At 49.5% G+C, this 17,361-nt stretch overlaps 1 protein-coding gene across 1 annotated transcript; it reads right to left on the reverse strand.

The window, feature by feature from the left end:
- Nucleotides 1–13,598: 13,598 nt before the first annotated feature.
- Nucleotides 13,599–15,776, reverse strand: LOC125523938 (3-ketoacyl-CoA synthase 6-like). Its single transcript, XM_048689010.1, has one exon. It carries the CDS (start codon nt 15,664–15,666, stop codon nt 14,191–14,193), a length of 1,476 nt encoding a protein of 491 aa, XP_048544967.1. The 5' UTR covers nt 15,667–15,776; the 3' UTR covers nt 13,599–14,190.
- Between the last annotated feature and the right edge of the window lie 1,585 nt (nt 15,777–17,361).

Here is a 17,361-nt window from a genome sequence, read left to right on the forward strand (position 1 = left end):
AGAGCCCAGTGCCAGTTTCTGTTTTTCCCTTGTTTTGAGTTTTACAGAAAAGGAATATCAAACGGAGTCCAAACGGAATAAAACTTTCGCGGTGATTTTTCTTGGACCAGAAGACACACTTAGAAGTTGGAGGAGTGCCGAGGAGGCCACAAGCCTCAGGGGCGCGCCCTACGGGAGGGGGGGCGCCCCGAGGGCTTGTGGTCCCCTCGGAGCTCCTCCAACCCTAATTCTTGGCCTATAAATTTCCAAATATTCCCAAACGACCAGAAGCGTCCACCAAAATACTTTTCCGCCGCCGTAACCTTCTGTTTTTGTGAGATCCCATCTTGGGACCTTTTTCGGCACCCTGTCGGAGAGGGATTCGATCATGGAGGGCATCTACATAAACTCTATTGCCCTTCCAATGAAGCATGAGTAGTTTACCATAGACCTACGGGTCCATAACTAGTAGCTAGATGGCTTCTTCTCTCTCTTTGATCCTCAATACCATGTTCTCCTCGATGTTCTTGTAGATCTATCAGATGTAATATTCTTTTGCGGTGTGCTTGTCGAGATCCGATGAATTGTGGATCTATGATCAATTTAGCTATGAATATTATATGAGTCTTCTCTAAATTCTTATATGTATGATTTGATATCTTTGTATTTTTCTTTGAATTATCGGTTTGGTTTGGCCAACTAGATTGGTACTTCTTGCAATGGGAGAGATGCTTAGTTTTGGGTTCAATCTTGCGGTGACACTACTAGGGAAAAACCTAGCAGTAGCACGGACCAATCTTGTGGTGACACTTCAGGCTATGGAGGTTACTCAAAAGGAGATTTGGGTAAGCCATTGGTTGCGTTCAGGAATCTTTAGCTCCTGCACATCCCCAATGGAGATTAGCAGTCCCCAAGTGTGAATTTAGGGATACATCATGGTCTCCAACTTGTGGTTAATCTTTTCCGCATCTTTACTTTATGTTGTTACTTGCTTGCTACCTTGTTGCTACCTTACTTTGCATCATATAGGTTATTTTCACCATCGATTACACATCTAGAGAACTTACTTTATTTGCACCAACCAAATTTGTTAAGAAAAGCTTAAAAGTTTGTAGTCTCCTATTCATCCTCCCTTTATTCATGGGCGGAGCTAGGAAGTTTTCCCAATGGATTCACTAAGGATTTGGGTGTGAACTAACTATTGTCTGCAGTGTAAGCTCTCCCAAAATCCTTCAGAACTTATCCAAGGTTGGGGGCCAATGCCCCCTCCCCCCCCTTCGGGGTCTACCAGAGCATGTATATATTCGTTCTAGTTCCCTTCAGGGTCTACAGATTTGTCCCGTTATGACTATTTGGTCATGAGGTTCAGTGAAAAACCAAATGTGTCGTAAACGATTTGTGCCACTACCAAAATAAAATTAATCGGTGGTCTCCGTAATGTGCACTGGCATAATTTGGCACACTTGATAAATGATGCTAAAAGGAACTAAGTGATAAAATGTTGATTTAAAGCTAGAAAACTTACGGTGACGGAAGAAGTGATGTGTACATCAACCCTGGCTCCACGGGTACACCAAAGGAAAAAATGCCACCACCCATTGGACTGTGCATGCATAGCGTGAAAACTTTGCTGATACTCCAAGAGAATGTAACTGTGAAATAAAGGACATTCCAAATGGTGTGAAGCCGAAAATCCCATCAAATGAGGCTTATGACCGTCGCCCCATCCATGAAGTGGTACACTGTTGTAAAATGGAATGGTAAGTTGATGGATGGGACAAGTAATGATACTAGAGGAGTAGAGGATGCAGAAGCATGCTTGAAAACTATCTTGCAGGGGTAGATGGACCATGCAAGTGCACCAAATTACTTTCTCCATTACCGTAACCATGGTCATAGATACAACTGTTGGTTGAGGCGTTGCATCCCACAAAATGCACACTGGCCATGGTCTCGCACCTCTGATCTAGACAAGTGATCACCGACATTGATGATCCAGGGTGGAAAAGTCGTGTCTGACAAACAAATGAAACTTGAGAATGATTTTATGGATTAGATAGAAAGGACAATTTCTTGAAAGGAAAAATTTCTAACAGGATAAGATGGCTTACAATAAGTCCATCACGTCTCGCAACCAATCCAGGGTATGCCACTCCCCATTTCCAGGGGTAGAGTCAGGAAGTTTTGCCAATGGGTTCACTAAGGATTTCGGTATGAACTAACTATTGTTTGTAGTGGCAGAGGCAGCTAATAAATCCAGGCTAAGCTCTCCCAAAATCCTTCACCACTTATCCAAGGTTGGGGGCAATGCCCCCCTAACACACACAACATAAGGAACCGAAATATCATACCACATATAATTGTTACATAAACATAATGAATAAATATCAGTTGAATGAAAACGTAAAACCCTTTTTCACATGTTTCAAATAAAGTAGTCAGACGCACAACTTTGTAGTTTCATGGGCAGTTAGGTTAGATCTTCCTTGTAAAAAAAGCCAAAATGGCATGTTAATTTCTTAAGTTGTAAATAAGTACAATTAAGCGGAACATGTAGAGTCAATATCATTTCCAAGTTTCATTGATTGATCTTTCATGCTCTTAAAACGATTAGTCACATCATTGTTACTACTTATTAATGGTACAACACTCTCATCCGTTAGAAAATTAGAAAATCACTCTTGTATTGATCATCCATTTTGTTACATATTTTATTGACAACAACCATATATTAAAAGCACAAGACAATTAATTCCATGGAAAGAGACAACATCAGTACTAGCTTTACAGGTTGATAGACCAAAGTAAAAGTAGTATGTTTATTTGTCTTGCACCATTAGTTTAGCAAGATTGGTAATTCCATCAGGAACAACATATGATGTTTATCTGAATCAAAATCATTCGGATAAAACTCATCTAGCTCCAGTAACCTCCCCACGTCATAAACATCATCAATCTTGCTTTATTAAGACTTTTTAAGTATTTTGGAATTCCCATCTTATTAGTCGGAATATGACAATTAATTTAAATCAGTTTCTACCTGAATAAAAGGCTAAGTGGGGCTAGCAATAGCGCAACATTTGTTTGCTTGCGTATAAGGGTGGCCTTGAAGTACTTGCTTTAAGCAAAACACAATCAGATAATTAAGATTGGATAAGACTTATACAAGAGAGAGAGGATGTGCTATCGCAAGAACTAATATTTTGAATAGCAATTGTCAGTAGCTTGCTGCTTCCGGTTGCCAGCATGAGGGCCACGAGAGATATGATAAAATTATTTTGTACAACAATTTTCGGCTTGCCGCTGCCGAATATTCAGATTTATTTTTCATTCACAAAAAAGAAAAGATTTATTTGCTTCTGTCCATTGCGGGAGTGAAGCAACCCGTGAAGGAAATATGCCCTTGAGGCAATAATAAAGTTGTTATTTATATTTCCTTTATCATGATAAATGTTTATTATTCATGCTAGAATTGTATTAACCGGAAACTTAGTACATGTGTGAATACATAGACAAACAGAGTGTCACTAGTATGCCTCTACTTGACTAGCCAAGATGGTTAAGTTTCCTAGCCATGGACAAGAGTTGTCATTTGATGAACGGGATCACATCATTAGAGAATGATGTGATTGACTTGACCCATCCGTTAGCTTAGCACTGCGATCGTTTAGTTTATTGCTATTGCTTTCTCCATAACTTATACATGTTCCTATGACTATGAGATTATGCAACTCCCGAATACCGGAGGAACACTTAGTGTGCTATCAAACGTCACAACATAACTGGGTGACTATAAATATGCTCTACAGGTGTCTCCGATGGTGTTTATTGAGTTGGCATAGATCGAGATTAGGATTTGTCACTCCGATTGTCGGAGAGGTATCTATGGGCCCTCTCGGTAATGCACATCACTAATGTGACTAATGAGTTAGTTACGGGATGTTGCATTATGGAACGAGTAAAGAGACTTGCCGGTAAAGAGATTGAACTAGATATTAAGATACCGACGATCAAATCTCGGGCAAGTAACATACCGATGACAAAGAGAACACATGTATGTTGTTATGCGGTTTGACCGATAAAGATCTTTGTAGAATATGTAGGAACCAATATGACCATCCAGGTTCCGCTATTGGTTATTGACCGAAGATGAATCTCGGTCATGTCTACATAGTTCTCGAACCCGTAGGGTCCGCACGCTTAACGTTCGGTGACGATCGGTATTATGAATTTATGTGTTTTGATTTACCGAAGGTAGTTCGGAGTCCCGGGTATGATCACGGACATGACGAGGAGTCTCGAAATGGTCGAGACATAAAGATCGATATATTGAAAGGCTATGTTTGGACATCGGAATGGTTCCGGATGAGTTCGGGCATTTACCGGAGTACCGGGGGTCTTATTTGGCCTTAGTGGGAGAGAATAGGAGGCACCAAGGTGGAGGGTGCGCCCCTCCAAGCCCAATCCGAATTGGGTGGGGTGCCGCCCCCCTTCCTTCGCTCTCTCTCCCCCTTCCTTTCTCTCCTACTCCAACAAGGGAAGGGGGAATCCTACTCCCACCGGGAGTAGGACTCCCCCCTTGAGGTGCGCCATAGAGGCCGGCCCTCCCCCTCCTCCACTTCTTTATATACAGGGGAGGGGGCACCTTATAGACACACAAGTTGATTGTTTAGCCGTGTGCGGTGCCCCCTCCATAGAATTCCACCTCGGTCATATCGTTGTAGTGCTTAGGCGAAGCCCTGCATCGATAACTTCATCATCACCGTCATCACGCCGTCGTGCTGACGAAACTCTCCCTCGACCTCAGCTGGATCTAGAGTTCGTGGGACGTCACCGAGCTGAACATGTGCAGATCGCGGAGGTGCCATACCTTCGTTGCTAGGATCGCTCGGATCGTGAAGACGTACGTGTAACACCCCCAATGCCATGCTACAGTAATCCCCTGTTGATGGTGCCATGTCATCAACACTACTGTTGCTAATACTCACTTGATCCAAATCATTGTTCATGTTCAAACTCAAATTCAAAGTAAAAAATTTAAATTTGCCAAACATGAAAACTAAAATGTTCAAAGTGTGGCAAATAATCACTGAGTAATTGTCATGTTGGAACCAACCTCTTCTGAATTCCCAAAATGCCCATGGGAATTAATTCAGTGCTCCAGCAGCATTTAAATTGGCCTTTTCAATTTCTAAAATTAATTAGGCAACTCCTTTTGCCCCCAAACTTTTTGTTCCATCTCAAGGTATTGTGTTAGTTTTATGTGCCAAGTTTTGTTCAAAACAAAACTCATTTGGTACTAAAAGAAAATGCAAAACAGAGCAAATAAAAGAAAAAAAGAAAAGGAAAAGGGAAAAGACATGGGAGAGAGAGAGAGCAACCACCCCCTCCCTCGACCGAACCCACCTAACCCACCCGAGCCAGCCCACTCCCCCTGTTGTCTTCCCCCTCCCCACTATGTGTGCGGCCGTGCCCACGCTCGCCGCCGAACCCACCTCGCCGACCCCGCTGCTACAGGCGCCGTGGGGAAGATAAGGACGCCAGCGTCGGCGCCCTAGCTTCTGCCGAGATCTTTCCCCGCCTCACCCGCTTCCCCCTCCTCTCCCTCGCTCACGCTCCCCCTCTCTCCCCACTGCCCGAGCGCCCCCGTCGCCGCCCTCCGCTCGATCCCGCGGCCACCATGCCCTAATCGCCACTCCGCCATGTCGTACACCGTCGCCCCCTCGACTACATCACCTCCACCTCTCCGTTGAAGCTTGTGGCCACTACAATGACCTCCCCGAGCTTGTCTTCCCCGCATGGCCGAAGTCGACCGCCGCCATGTTTCGCCGCCTCGAGCCTCCCCCGAGCTCACTCTCGCACACCTGCAGGCTCAATGTGAGCCTCTTCTCCCTCCTATCTCTCTTCCGTCGCCGTTTACTCCCTCTAGCCGCCGTCCTTGACTTGCCCGAGCTCGCCGCCGCATAGCACGTCGCCGGTGTCGTTTCGGTGATCATTTGGACGCGCGCTGCTGCTCATTGGCCTCGTCGCACTGCGTAGACCGTGCCTAGCCGTTTATTTCACCCGCGCGCGCACCGTAGCACCGTCCCCGACGAGGCACGTAGCTCACCGCTTCCACAGCTTGTCGCCGGCGCCACTCCGGCCATCCCCACCCCTGCTGCTTGCTCCATCGGACGCGCCGCATTGCCAGCTAGCTGTAGCCGCAAACCGCACACGCTTTGGTGCCCCGTAGCGCCAAACCCGAAAGCGGCCGAACTCCGGCGACCGGTGACCGTCCCGCCTCTCGCCGTCGTCGTTCCAGCCTATTACGGGCCGCACCGCCACCGTAGGTGGATGCGGCGTCGAACGCGCCTAGACGCACCTTCCCCCGTGCCCCGTAGCGTTTTTCCGGCCGTTTCCGGTGATGAGCCGCCGCGGGAGAGGCTCGCCGGAGCTTTCTCCAGCGCCCCACCTACATGGCACCGCCTAGGGCCGCCCCCAGTCGCTGACTGTGGCCCCCAGTGGACCCCCTGACCCCTGTTGACTGGTTTGACCAGTCAACCGTGCTGACTGGGCAGCCCCCAGCCACTGACGTGTGGGCCCCCTCTGTTATTTTAGTCTAATAACGTTTTATAAATAAAAGTAATTAGTTTAACCTAAAACACTCACTGACACCCGGGGCCCACACCCCTAATTGACCCTACTAGTTTAGTTAATCGACTGTTAAGCCAACACAGGCTGACATGTGGGTCCCAGTGGCCCCACTGGTCAGTCTGACCTGGTCAGCCATCCTGTTGACTGTTGACGTCACTATGACGTCATGCTGATGCAATATTCCTTTTCTGTTAATATTAATAATTCCAGAAATTGCTTTAATCTTTATAATTACATAGAAATTAAACCGTAACTCGGATGAAAATGTTTTCTACATGAAAGTTGCTCAGAAAAATCCAACGAATCCGGATACGCGGTCCGTTTACCTGTCAGATGCCTCTAACTATCTGAACATGGGACATTCCCCCTCCGGTCATCTGTCTGACACAGGTCCGGAACCGGGAATACCTTCCCGGTTGAATTCCCCCTTCACCTTTATCTTGTAGCCATACGTTAGGTGAGGCCCTGGCACATCATATTCCCATGTTATGCTTTGTGATGCTATGTTTGCTTTATATTTATTGTTTCTTCCCCCTCTTCTCTCCGGTAGACCCCGAGACCGATGCTGCCCCTGTGATCGACTACGTCATCGATGACCCCTCCTTGCCAGAGCAACCAGGCAAGCAAACCCCCCTTGAGCGTTCCGATATCGCCCATTTCTTTCCCTCTCATGCTTGCATTAGAACTGCTACTGCTTTTATGTATGATCCTACTCTGATGCATAGCATGTTTTTGTTACCTGCTTTCATACCTTACCTCCTTATCCTAAACTGCTTAGTATAGGTTGGTTAGAGATCCATCAGTGACCCCCACCTTGTCCTAGTTGCCTCGCTTTATGTTCAATGACTCGATCAACGTGATTGACGTCCAGGCCCCGACACCGCACATCACCCCCGTTAGTTGTACGATTCTGCAGAGTTACCATCGAGTGTTGAGGGTGGAACCTCTTACATCACTCCTGATGAGATCTCCGTAGTGTAGCTATACGGTCGAGGTCATCGAGGGTGATTTCCTCCTTAACCACTTCCGTTACGGCTCTGTCGTGCAACCCATCAAATGTGAACCTCGAGGGTGCATCCTCTTACGTTCACCTTGATGACAACATCGAGTGGAATTCACCGGGGGTGATTCCTCGGGTTTTCCCTTTGGTGTTAGACACACAGTTACTATGGTTACTATGACTTTACACTGAGCCATGTTACTAAAGATAGGTCGGCCTGAGGGGTACCCGCGCGAGCTTAATAGCGAGTGATGTGGAGTCGGGTTGACCTGGAAGGTGCCCGCGAGATACTTACGAGGCGTGGCCAGGCATTCTTAGCCCTTGCTGCAAGTACTTGAGACGGGGCGACGGGGTCACATCGACCGTGAGTCTTTGCTCGTTACTGCGTGCTCCTAATCCACTACGGTTTGGACATTTGATCCGAGGGGCCTCTGGCCTGATAGCACTAACCATCATGTGGGCATAGTATGGGCGTTCTGCGTCGTATACATCAGCCGAAGCTTAATAGACGCCAGCGACTGAGCGGCGCACGCCGGGTTGGACTGCGTAAGCTCCTGCCTTGTTTAAGGAGGTAGCTAGTGTTGGGGAACGTAGTAATTTCAAAAAAATTCCTACGCACACGCAAGATCATGGTGATGCATAGCAACGAGAGGGGAGAGTGTTGTCTACGTACCCTCGTAGACCGAAGCGGAAGTGTTGACGCAACATAGAGGAAGTAGTCGTACGTCTTCCCGATCCGACCGATCCAAGCACCGTTACTCCGGCACCTCCGAGTTCTTGGCACACGTTCAGCTCGATGACGATCCCCGGGCTCCGATCCAGCAAAGCGTCGGGGGGGGAGTTCCGTCAGCACGACGGCGTGGTGACGATCTTGATGTTCTACCGTCGCAGGGCTTCGCCTAAGCACTGCAACAATATGACCGAGGTGGAATATGGTGGAGGGGGGCACCGCACACGGCTAAGGAACGATCATGAAGATCAACTTGTGTCTCTATGGGGTGCCCCTTGCCTCAGTATATAAAGGATGGAGGAGGAGGAGGCCGGCCAAGGCAATTGGTGCGGCCAGGATGTGGAGTCCTACTAGGACTCCAAGTCCTAGTAGGAGTCCACCAAGAGGGAAGGAAGGGAGAAGGAAGTGGAGGAGAAGGAAAGGTGGCCGGCCCCCTTTTCCCTAGTCCAATTCGGACCAGAGGGGAGGGGGCGCAGAAGCCCCTTGGACCTTTCTCCTCTTCCCACTAAAGCCCATCAAGGCCCATTGCTTCTCCCGTAACTACCCGATACTCCGAAAAATACCCGAATCACTCGGAACCTTTCCGATGTTCGAATATAGTCGTCCAATATATCGATATTTACGTCTCGACCATTTCGAGACTCCTCGTCATGTCCCCGATCTCATCCGGGACTCCGAACTCCTTCGGTACATCAAAACTCATAAACTCATAATATAACTGTCATCGAAACCTTAAGCGTGCGGACCCTACGGTTCGAGAACAATGTAGACATGACCGAGACACGTCTCCGGTCAATAACCAATAGCGGGACCTGGATGCCCATATTGGCTCCTACATATTCTACGAAGATCTTTATCGGTCAGACCGCATAACAATATACGTTGTTCCCTTTGTCATCGGTATGTTACTTGCCCGAGATTCGATCGTCGGTATCTCAATACCTAGTTCAATCTCGTTACCGGCAAGTCTCTTTACTCGTTCCGTAATACATCATCTCACAACTAACTCATTAGTTGCAATGCTTGCAAGGCTTATGTGATGTGCATTACCGAGAGGGCCCAGAGATACCTCTCCGATAATCGGAGTGACAAATCCTAATCTCGAAATACGCCAACCCAACATGTACCTTTGGAGACACCTGTAGAGCACCTTTATAATCACCCAGTTACGTTGTGACGTTTGGTAGCACACAAAGTGTTCCTCCAACAAACGGGAGTTGCATAATCTCATAGTCATAGGAACATGTATAAGTCATGAAGAAAGCAATAGCAACATACTAAACGATCGGGTGCTAAGCTAATGGAATGGGTCATGTCAATCAGATCATTCAACTAATGATGTGATCCCGTTAATCAAATAACAACTCTTTTGTCCATGGTTAGGAAACATAACCATCTTTGATTAACGAGCTAGTCAAGTAGAGACATACTAGTGACACTCTGTTTGTCTATGTATTCACACATGTATTATGTTTCCGGTTAATACAATTCTAGCATGAATAATAAATATTTATCATGATATAAGGAAATAAATAATAACTTTATTATTGCCTCTAGGGCATATTTCCTTCAGCTAGGTCTGCTCACCGGCCGCCCTCGCAACGTGCAAGAGTTCCCGGGGCGATGGCCCATGAACCCTGGGGGCATAGGTTTAGTCCGGCGTGCTGACCTCTCTATTAAGCCTAGGTCGGGTTATGGCGTATTGTTTGGCCGAGGCCGGGCATGACCCAGGAAAGTGTGTCCGGGCGGAGTTAATCGAGCGTGGTGGGTAAGTTGGTGCACTCCTGCAGGGAAGAAAACATCTATCGATAGCCTGTCCTATGGTAACAGACACTTGGAGTTGTATCCCGATCGATACAACTAGAACTGGATACTTGTGATGAGAACTGGATGGTGATGAGATTTGGAATGTGTTGACACTTGGATAGTATGGCTCTGGGATTGCTTTCTCGCAGGGAGTCGAGAAAAGATCTCTGGCCGAGGTTGATAACATTACTGCTACTTTACTTTATGCTACTCTACTCCCTCCTGTTGCTGCAAGATGGTGGTTTCCAGAAGATGCTAGTCATCGATAGGACTAAGCCTTTCCTCTATTCTGGCATTCTGCAGTTTAGTCCATAGATATAGCTCATTTCCTTTGATACATATGCATACTTAGTTTAGATCGGATGTAAGTCTTGCGAGTACTTTGGATGAGTACTCACGGCTGCTTTGTTACCTCTTTTCCCCCATACCCGATTGTTGCGACCAGATGACGGATCGCAGGAGCCAGATGACATCACTGATGACTACTGCTACCCTGAGGGTGCCTACTACTACGTGACGGCCGCTGACGACTTGGAGTAGTTAGGAGGCTCCCAGGGAGGAGGCCTTGCCTTTTCGATCAATGTTGCTTTTGTGCTAGCCTTCTTAAGGCAAAACTTGTTTAACTTATGTCTGTACTCAGATATTGATGCTTCCGCTGACTCTTGTGTATTCGAGCTTATGTATTCGAGCCCTCGAGGCCCCTGGCTTGTAATATAAAGCTTGTATTATTTTAATTTGTGTCTAGAGTTGTGTTGTGATATCTTCCCGTGAGTCCTTAATCTTGATCGTACACATTTGCGTGTATGATTAGTGTACGATTGAATCGAGGGCGTCACAGTACGACTACATCAACCGCGTTGTCATAACGCTTCCGCTTACGGTCTATGAGGGTACGTGGACAACACTCTCCCTTCTCGTTACTATGCATCACCTAGATGGATCTTGCGTGTGTGTGTGGATTTTTTTTTAAAATTACTGCGTTCCCCAACACTTCCCGACTCGCAGCCAGAACTAGATGACGGATTCCGAGATCTGATCATCCAGCCTCAGGCCGGCCACCTCTGACGGAGGAGATGGCCACCATCGCCGGCTGCACCAGCCAGATCATATCTAACCTGAGGTGCCGCGAAGCCGCCCACCAGGTCCTCCACGTCGTCACCGATCCGAAGCCGGATGATGCGCCGCCACAACAAAAGTTGTCGCCGCCCGTGACCGGGCTGCCCGACGCGCCGTAGTCGCCGTCGCCCGCTTCAGGGCCAGCCACCACAGCCGCCAGATCTGTCGCGCCACCACACGCGCAAGGGCTCCGCCCCACCTGTGAGACGCGGGAGAGTGGAGGATCCCCGCCACCGCCGTCAGCCCCCAGGCGCATCCCGGCGGCGGGAGGGGGGGTGAGGGAAGGTGGATTCGGGAGTGGGGGCGGCTAGGGCTGGGTACCCGCCTGAGTCGCCCGAGCGGGGGCGACGCGGGGGTTGAGAGAGAGAGACAGAACGAGAAGCTTTTGCCATTCCACTGCTATCCATTATGAAAAAGGGTGAAAGAGGAAAAAGACTTGCCACAGCCAAGCTCCACCATGGCAGAGCGCCAATCCACGGCATCGCGCCAATCGCCATCAAGGCAAGTCTAATCCTAAACACTAACCTAGACCAATTACTTACAGGAGCAATCCGCCCTCCTCTCCCATCCCCACTCCCACCGGCGAGGACGATTCTTAGAGCAGGTACAATAGTGGGCTTGTAACCCGCCTACATGAAACTTTTGCCTATGTGAAGGAAAGAGGCATGAAAAAATGGTGGAAGTGAGCTCTCATGCAAGGGTCTAGTTATATGTGTGTTCCTAGACAAAAATAATAGATACAATGAAAGAGAAAGATAGAAGAGTAGTCTAATAGCCAACCTTATTGTAGAGTGACTATACATGTTGGCTTTAGATGACATGTTAGCTTCATATAAACCATGCTCTCATGAGCAGTTAGAGAAAAGAGAGAAAGGATTAGGAAAAATGAGGGCCTGGTCCGCGTCGCACCGACACGCTATGTTGCGAGAATGTTAATATTACGATGGAAAACCATGGATGGTAAAATTGACGCCTCCGTCATGCCATGAAATCGATTAAATGCCCGCCTGCAGAGGCGACCTCATACGCAGCAGGCGGAAACTGAACGAAGCTTCATTTCACGTTCGATTTCCAGAATCTGTTGACTCTGTCAACGTTATCCGGTCTTCCAAGAGCTGCAGGTGCTTTTACAGAGCAGACTCCATTGACCCGATCATTCATGGCTTCACGAAGCTGCCTACAGCTTGACTGGTTCTTCCTGCAGAATCACAGCTCACTGTTCGTCAGCCTGAATTGAGCTGAACTCCTGTCTCCCCATTTACGCTGGCGGACATCGCATCCCATCAGCGGTCGCAAATCGGCGGCAGAAAAGAAGGGGACATCAAGGTATAATCATCATCAACCAACCGCCAATGCCGACCGATCGACAGGGGCGAGCCCGTGCGAGGGTCCCGTCCGCCATGAAAATGGAAACCAAGAGGAACGAAACGGGTGCATGCATCTGCATCTGTGCGACGATCCTCCCCCACGCACGCATGGATTCAGATCCTCGGCAATCAATCCGCGCCGATTTTAAAGCCACATGTGGCAATGCTTGCTGCCTGGATCGGGAGGCGTTACGTTGCGCGTTCTAGGCGCGACACCAAGGTTCAATAATGGCAGCAGCACGGCACCACGGCGAGGAAGAACGAGAGAGCACGAAACCGGCAAGATTCGCCTTCACGAACGGGGCTGCAAGAGCGCACGCGGCATTCAAGGCTCCCCGTTGCAGCCCGGCCTACTGCTCCCCAACTCCTCCATGCCACATTTACGCCCGCCCTCCCACTCTTCCTACCTTGCTTCAGCACGACACCACTGCCAGCGCCAGGCCCATAAATTCGACCTCCATCGCTGGAGAGGAAGCACCCAAGGATGGGTTGGAGTTTGGAAGCGCACGCCAAGGATAAGGTAAATGTAGGCCTTCGTACGCTCGTACATATATAAGACTGGGAAAATTTGTGTTTAAAAAAAACCGGGAAAATTTCAGGTGCTCATGAGGAGCAATGCTACACGCACACGCATTTTTTACAGAAATTTACGGGATGCTTAGCTGGAATAAACTGATGGGAAGAAAATGGGATGAGGGGCCCACACTCCCTGAAAATCAGGGGCGGTGGAGATTAGTTAGCGATGGAATCCTGTAAAACGTCCGTATTACTCCGTTGATATAGAATTTTCGGCTCATGAGGCTCGTATGCTACTGTGATATGAGTTTTTAGGCCATTGAATCTCAAATCCGACGGCATTTGAGGACAAACCTCCGAAAGGTAAACTCATGCAGTGACATATATGTGCAGCTATAGTAAATAAAATAGCATATGTACAATGTACCGTATCTCCTTATCAACACGGAGATGGTAGTAAACTATTTCCGGCACATTGATTTATTGTCAAACTCGTAGCAGTACATTTTTGTTCTCTTTTTCCTTCAATGGAGATACAGTAAAGAGCTGAAATTAACAAAAGAGAAGAGGTCCGGGAGAACGGGAAGGAAGAATAGTAAATAAATAAACAAGAGAGAAATGGAAAAAAAAAAGGAGTACGCTCGCGATCGAGGACCACGATTATACGTTTATGAATGACCGGAAGAAATTAAGCCCTTTGTGCCGGAGCGCAACCACCGGCCGTCGGTTGCACCTCACATGCGCGCGTCAGACAGATCCGGCATATTTAACTCGGCCACCGCGGCAGCTATTACGCCGGCCGGCCCAGCCGCGGCTCCGGCCAACCGGCCGTGTCCTCCCCGACGCCATGGACACGAGCGCTCCGGCCGATCCGTCGGACCGGTCAGGTTTACCACCGAGGGAAACACACACCAGACTAACAGTAGAAGAAATGCATGGGGCATAGTAGTAGGAGTAGTTGTCGACAGATACAAATCGAGAGAGGAAGCGACAGAGAGAGAGATACCCTGTTGTAGACCGCGTGGGCGCGAGACGTTGGTTGGTTAATGCTTGAGCACCTCCGGAATGTCGACCGGGTAGCGGCTGACGCAGTCGGCCCACGGGCCCTGCGCGTCGCGCGCGGGCTCGATGCACTCCCACGCCGCGCTGTTGCACTTGAACCCGGAGCCGAAGCCGATCATCCACACGCGGTCGCCCCTGCGCATGCGCCCCTTGGCCTCGATGTAGGCCAGCTCGTACCACAGCGAGCTGCTGGACGTGTTGCCGAACCGGTGCAGCGCCATGCGCGACGCCTCCACGTGCTCGTCCGACAGCCCCAGGCTGTTCTGCAGCTCGTCGATCACGGCGCGCCCGCCCGCGTGGATGCAGAAGTGCTCGAACGCCATGCGGAAGTCGGGCAGGTACGGCTTGATGCTCTTGTTGTTGAACACCCGCCGCGCGATGAAGGACAGCGCGAAGAGCAGCTGCTCCGACGCGGGCAGGACCAGCGGCCCGATCGCCGTGATGTTCGCCTTGAGCGCGTCGCCGGCGATGGTCATGAGGTCCTTGTTCAGGTTGATGCCCCGGTGGCCCTCGTCGTCCTCCTCCTGGTACACGCACCGGTACGCGTTGTCCTGCGCGCCGGTGAGCGTGCGCACCACGCGGGAGAGCCGGAAGCGGGCCTTGGCGCGGGACGTGGACAGCAGCGCCGCCGCGCCGCCCATGCGGAAGAGGCAGTTGGGTAGCAGCATGGCGCGCTCCTTGCCGACGTAGTAGTTGGGCGTGATGGTCTCCGTGGACACCACCAGCGCGTGCGAGCCCCGCGGCGCCACCTGCAGGAAGTTGCGCGCCAGCCCCACGGAGACGAGCCCGGCGCTGCACCCCATCCCGGAGAGGTGCACGTTGCGGATGTCGCTGCGCATCTTGTACTTGCGGATGATCATGTCAGTGAAGGACGGGATGGGCGCGAAGAGGCTGCAGTTGACGACGAGCAAGTCAATGGCGTCGGGGCGGATGCCCGTCTTGGCGAGCAGGTCGTCGATGGCGGAGAAGATGACGAGCTCCACTTCGTCGCGCGAGGCCTCCAGGTTCCGGTACGGCGGGATGAAGTGGTGCGCGGGGGGCAGGCACGTCTCCTCCCCGAGCCCGGACCGCTCCAGCAGCCGCGTCATGAACCGGACGCTGCGCTCGTCAATGGAGGCCCCCTCGATGAACGTCACCAGCTTGGCGTGCTCGAGGAACGTGCCGAACGGGACGCGGTGGCTGGGCTTGGTGCGGAAGCAGGCGTAGTCGACGAGGTACACGGAGCGCGGCCGCATCATGAGGTACAGGATCCCCGCGGCGGCCGGGAGGAACGCGGCCAGGAAGACGTGCGCGGGCCGGAGCGCGTGCATCCTGGCGAGAAGCTCCTCCGGGCCGACGCGCGCCGCGCCGACGGCGCCCGCGACGGCGAGCGGCACGGCGAGCACGGCGAGGAAGTTGTTCACCACGCACTGGTACGCCGGCTTGAGGCGCCGGAGCTGGGGCGACGAGGAGCTCATGCTGTCCGCTCTCCGCTAAGGCTTGCACTGCGCGCACGCGTGAGCGAGTGTGTCACTGTGGCTGCCGCGCGCGTGTACCGATCGGCTGGTGCTGAGTTGAGTTCGGGAGCGGGAGCGGGTATAAAAAGGAGGTTAAAGCCGCGTTGGTGGGCCACGTTGGCCTTTACGAGCACAGGCTGCTAGCGCTCATGGGCTTTTGTTCGCCGATAATTCTGATGATGGCGATGAGATAATTGATGGTGCTAATCCAGGACCATGCCTCGGCCTCCCTCGGTGATAGGACAGCCTCGTCGTTTCAATGCATTTGCGGGGCCCATATTTAGTGTCACTACTATAGAGTACTAACTATTCTCCCACCAGACCACTAATCATAGACCGATGATAGATCTCGGGGAACATGGAGGCTGGAGAAGTAACGGGGTGTTTGTTTTCATGAATTTTTTTGTGTAGGGACTAGCAAAAGTCTTTTTTAGAGACTTTTTTACTAAACAGGAGGGATTTTTTAGGACTAAACTAGGCATTTGGGACTAAATGAAGAAGACTTTCAAGGAGAGTTTTTTTGGGACTTTTTGAGACTTTTCGGTGGTGTTTGGTTCTCTAGTCCTAGGACTTTTTCTAGTTTAACTAAAAAGTCCCTAGTCCCTAAAAAGTTTCTCCTGTTTGTTTCCAGAGACTAAAAAGTCCCTAGTCCCTTCCTACAGGTTATTAAATGACCATGTTGCCCCTAGTATAACAATTAAACAACATCATGGGGTGGCGGGCCAATGGGTGCATGGAGGGGCATTGTTAGAAAAGTCCCAAAAAGTTTCAAAAAGACTCTCCTTGAGAGTCTTCTTCATTTAGTCCCAAATGCCTAGTTTAGTCCCTAAAAAGTCTCCCGTTTGGTAAAAAAGTGTTTAAGAGGGACTTTTTCTAGTCCCTACACAAAAAAGTCCCTGGAAACAAACACCCCCTTCCAACAATGCCCCTCCATGCACCCATTGGCCCGCCATCCCATGGTGTTGTTTGATTGTTATTTTTCTATATACTAGGGGCAATATGGTCATTTAATAACCTCTAGAAAGGGACTAGTGACTTTTTAGTCTCTGGAAACAAACAGGAAGCGACTTTTTAGGGACTAGGGACTTTTTAGTTGGGACTAGAAAAAATCCTAAAACTAGAGAACCAAACACCGCCTAAGAGCACTGGCATCTAAATAGAACAAACAGATCATTTTTAATCTTTTTTTTGAAATACAGCAGGGCAAGTTCAAATAAAACAAGCAGAGATATTTTCTTCCCTTCAAGTTTAAAATTTTCAGACAACTGTCACATAGGTGGCCTCTTAAATAGAGCGAGTAGAATTTGTTTTACCCTTTTTCTTGGAAATACAGGGAGAGTGGGAGAGCAAAGTGATTAGTGCCGTGCAAGAGAGAGGACCCCTTAGGTCAGATTTCTGGTGCCTCCCGTGGTGTTGTCATCAGTCTACCTCATTTTTTATGGTCTTAGGGCCATGAAGGCACGGTAAATCCCGGCTTTTACTGGCAGGAGGGCTTCATTTTTTTTTTATGTTTTTTAAGTTTTGTTAGGATTTGTGTCCTGATCAGAGAGGCAAGGCATGGACGGCTCTCTGAAGATGAAATAAGGTTCTCCCCGCCTTGTCACTGTTCGGGTGGTGTTTCTAGCATCATTAGAGGGTGTGTGTAGAGGTTTATCT

Source organism: Triticum urartu, chromosome 7 (genome assembly GCF_003073215.2).
Source record: "Triticum urartu cultivar G1812 chromosome 7, Tu2.1, whole genome shotgun sequence".
Taxonomy (NCBI): domain Eukaryota; kingdom Viridiplantae; phylum Streptophyta; class Magnoliopsida; order Poales; family Poaceae; genus Triticum; species Triticum urartu.

What these genes read in the sequence shown, in the direction of transcription:
- LOC125523938 (XM_048689010.1), bottom strand. Translation starts at nt 15,666, where the DNA reads ATGAGCTCCTCGTCGCCCCAGCTCCGGCGCCTCAAGCCGGCGTACCAG.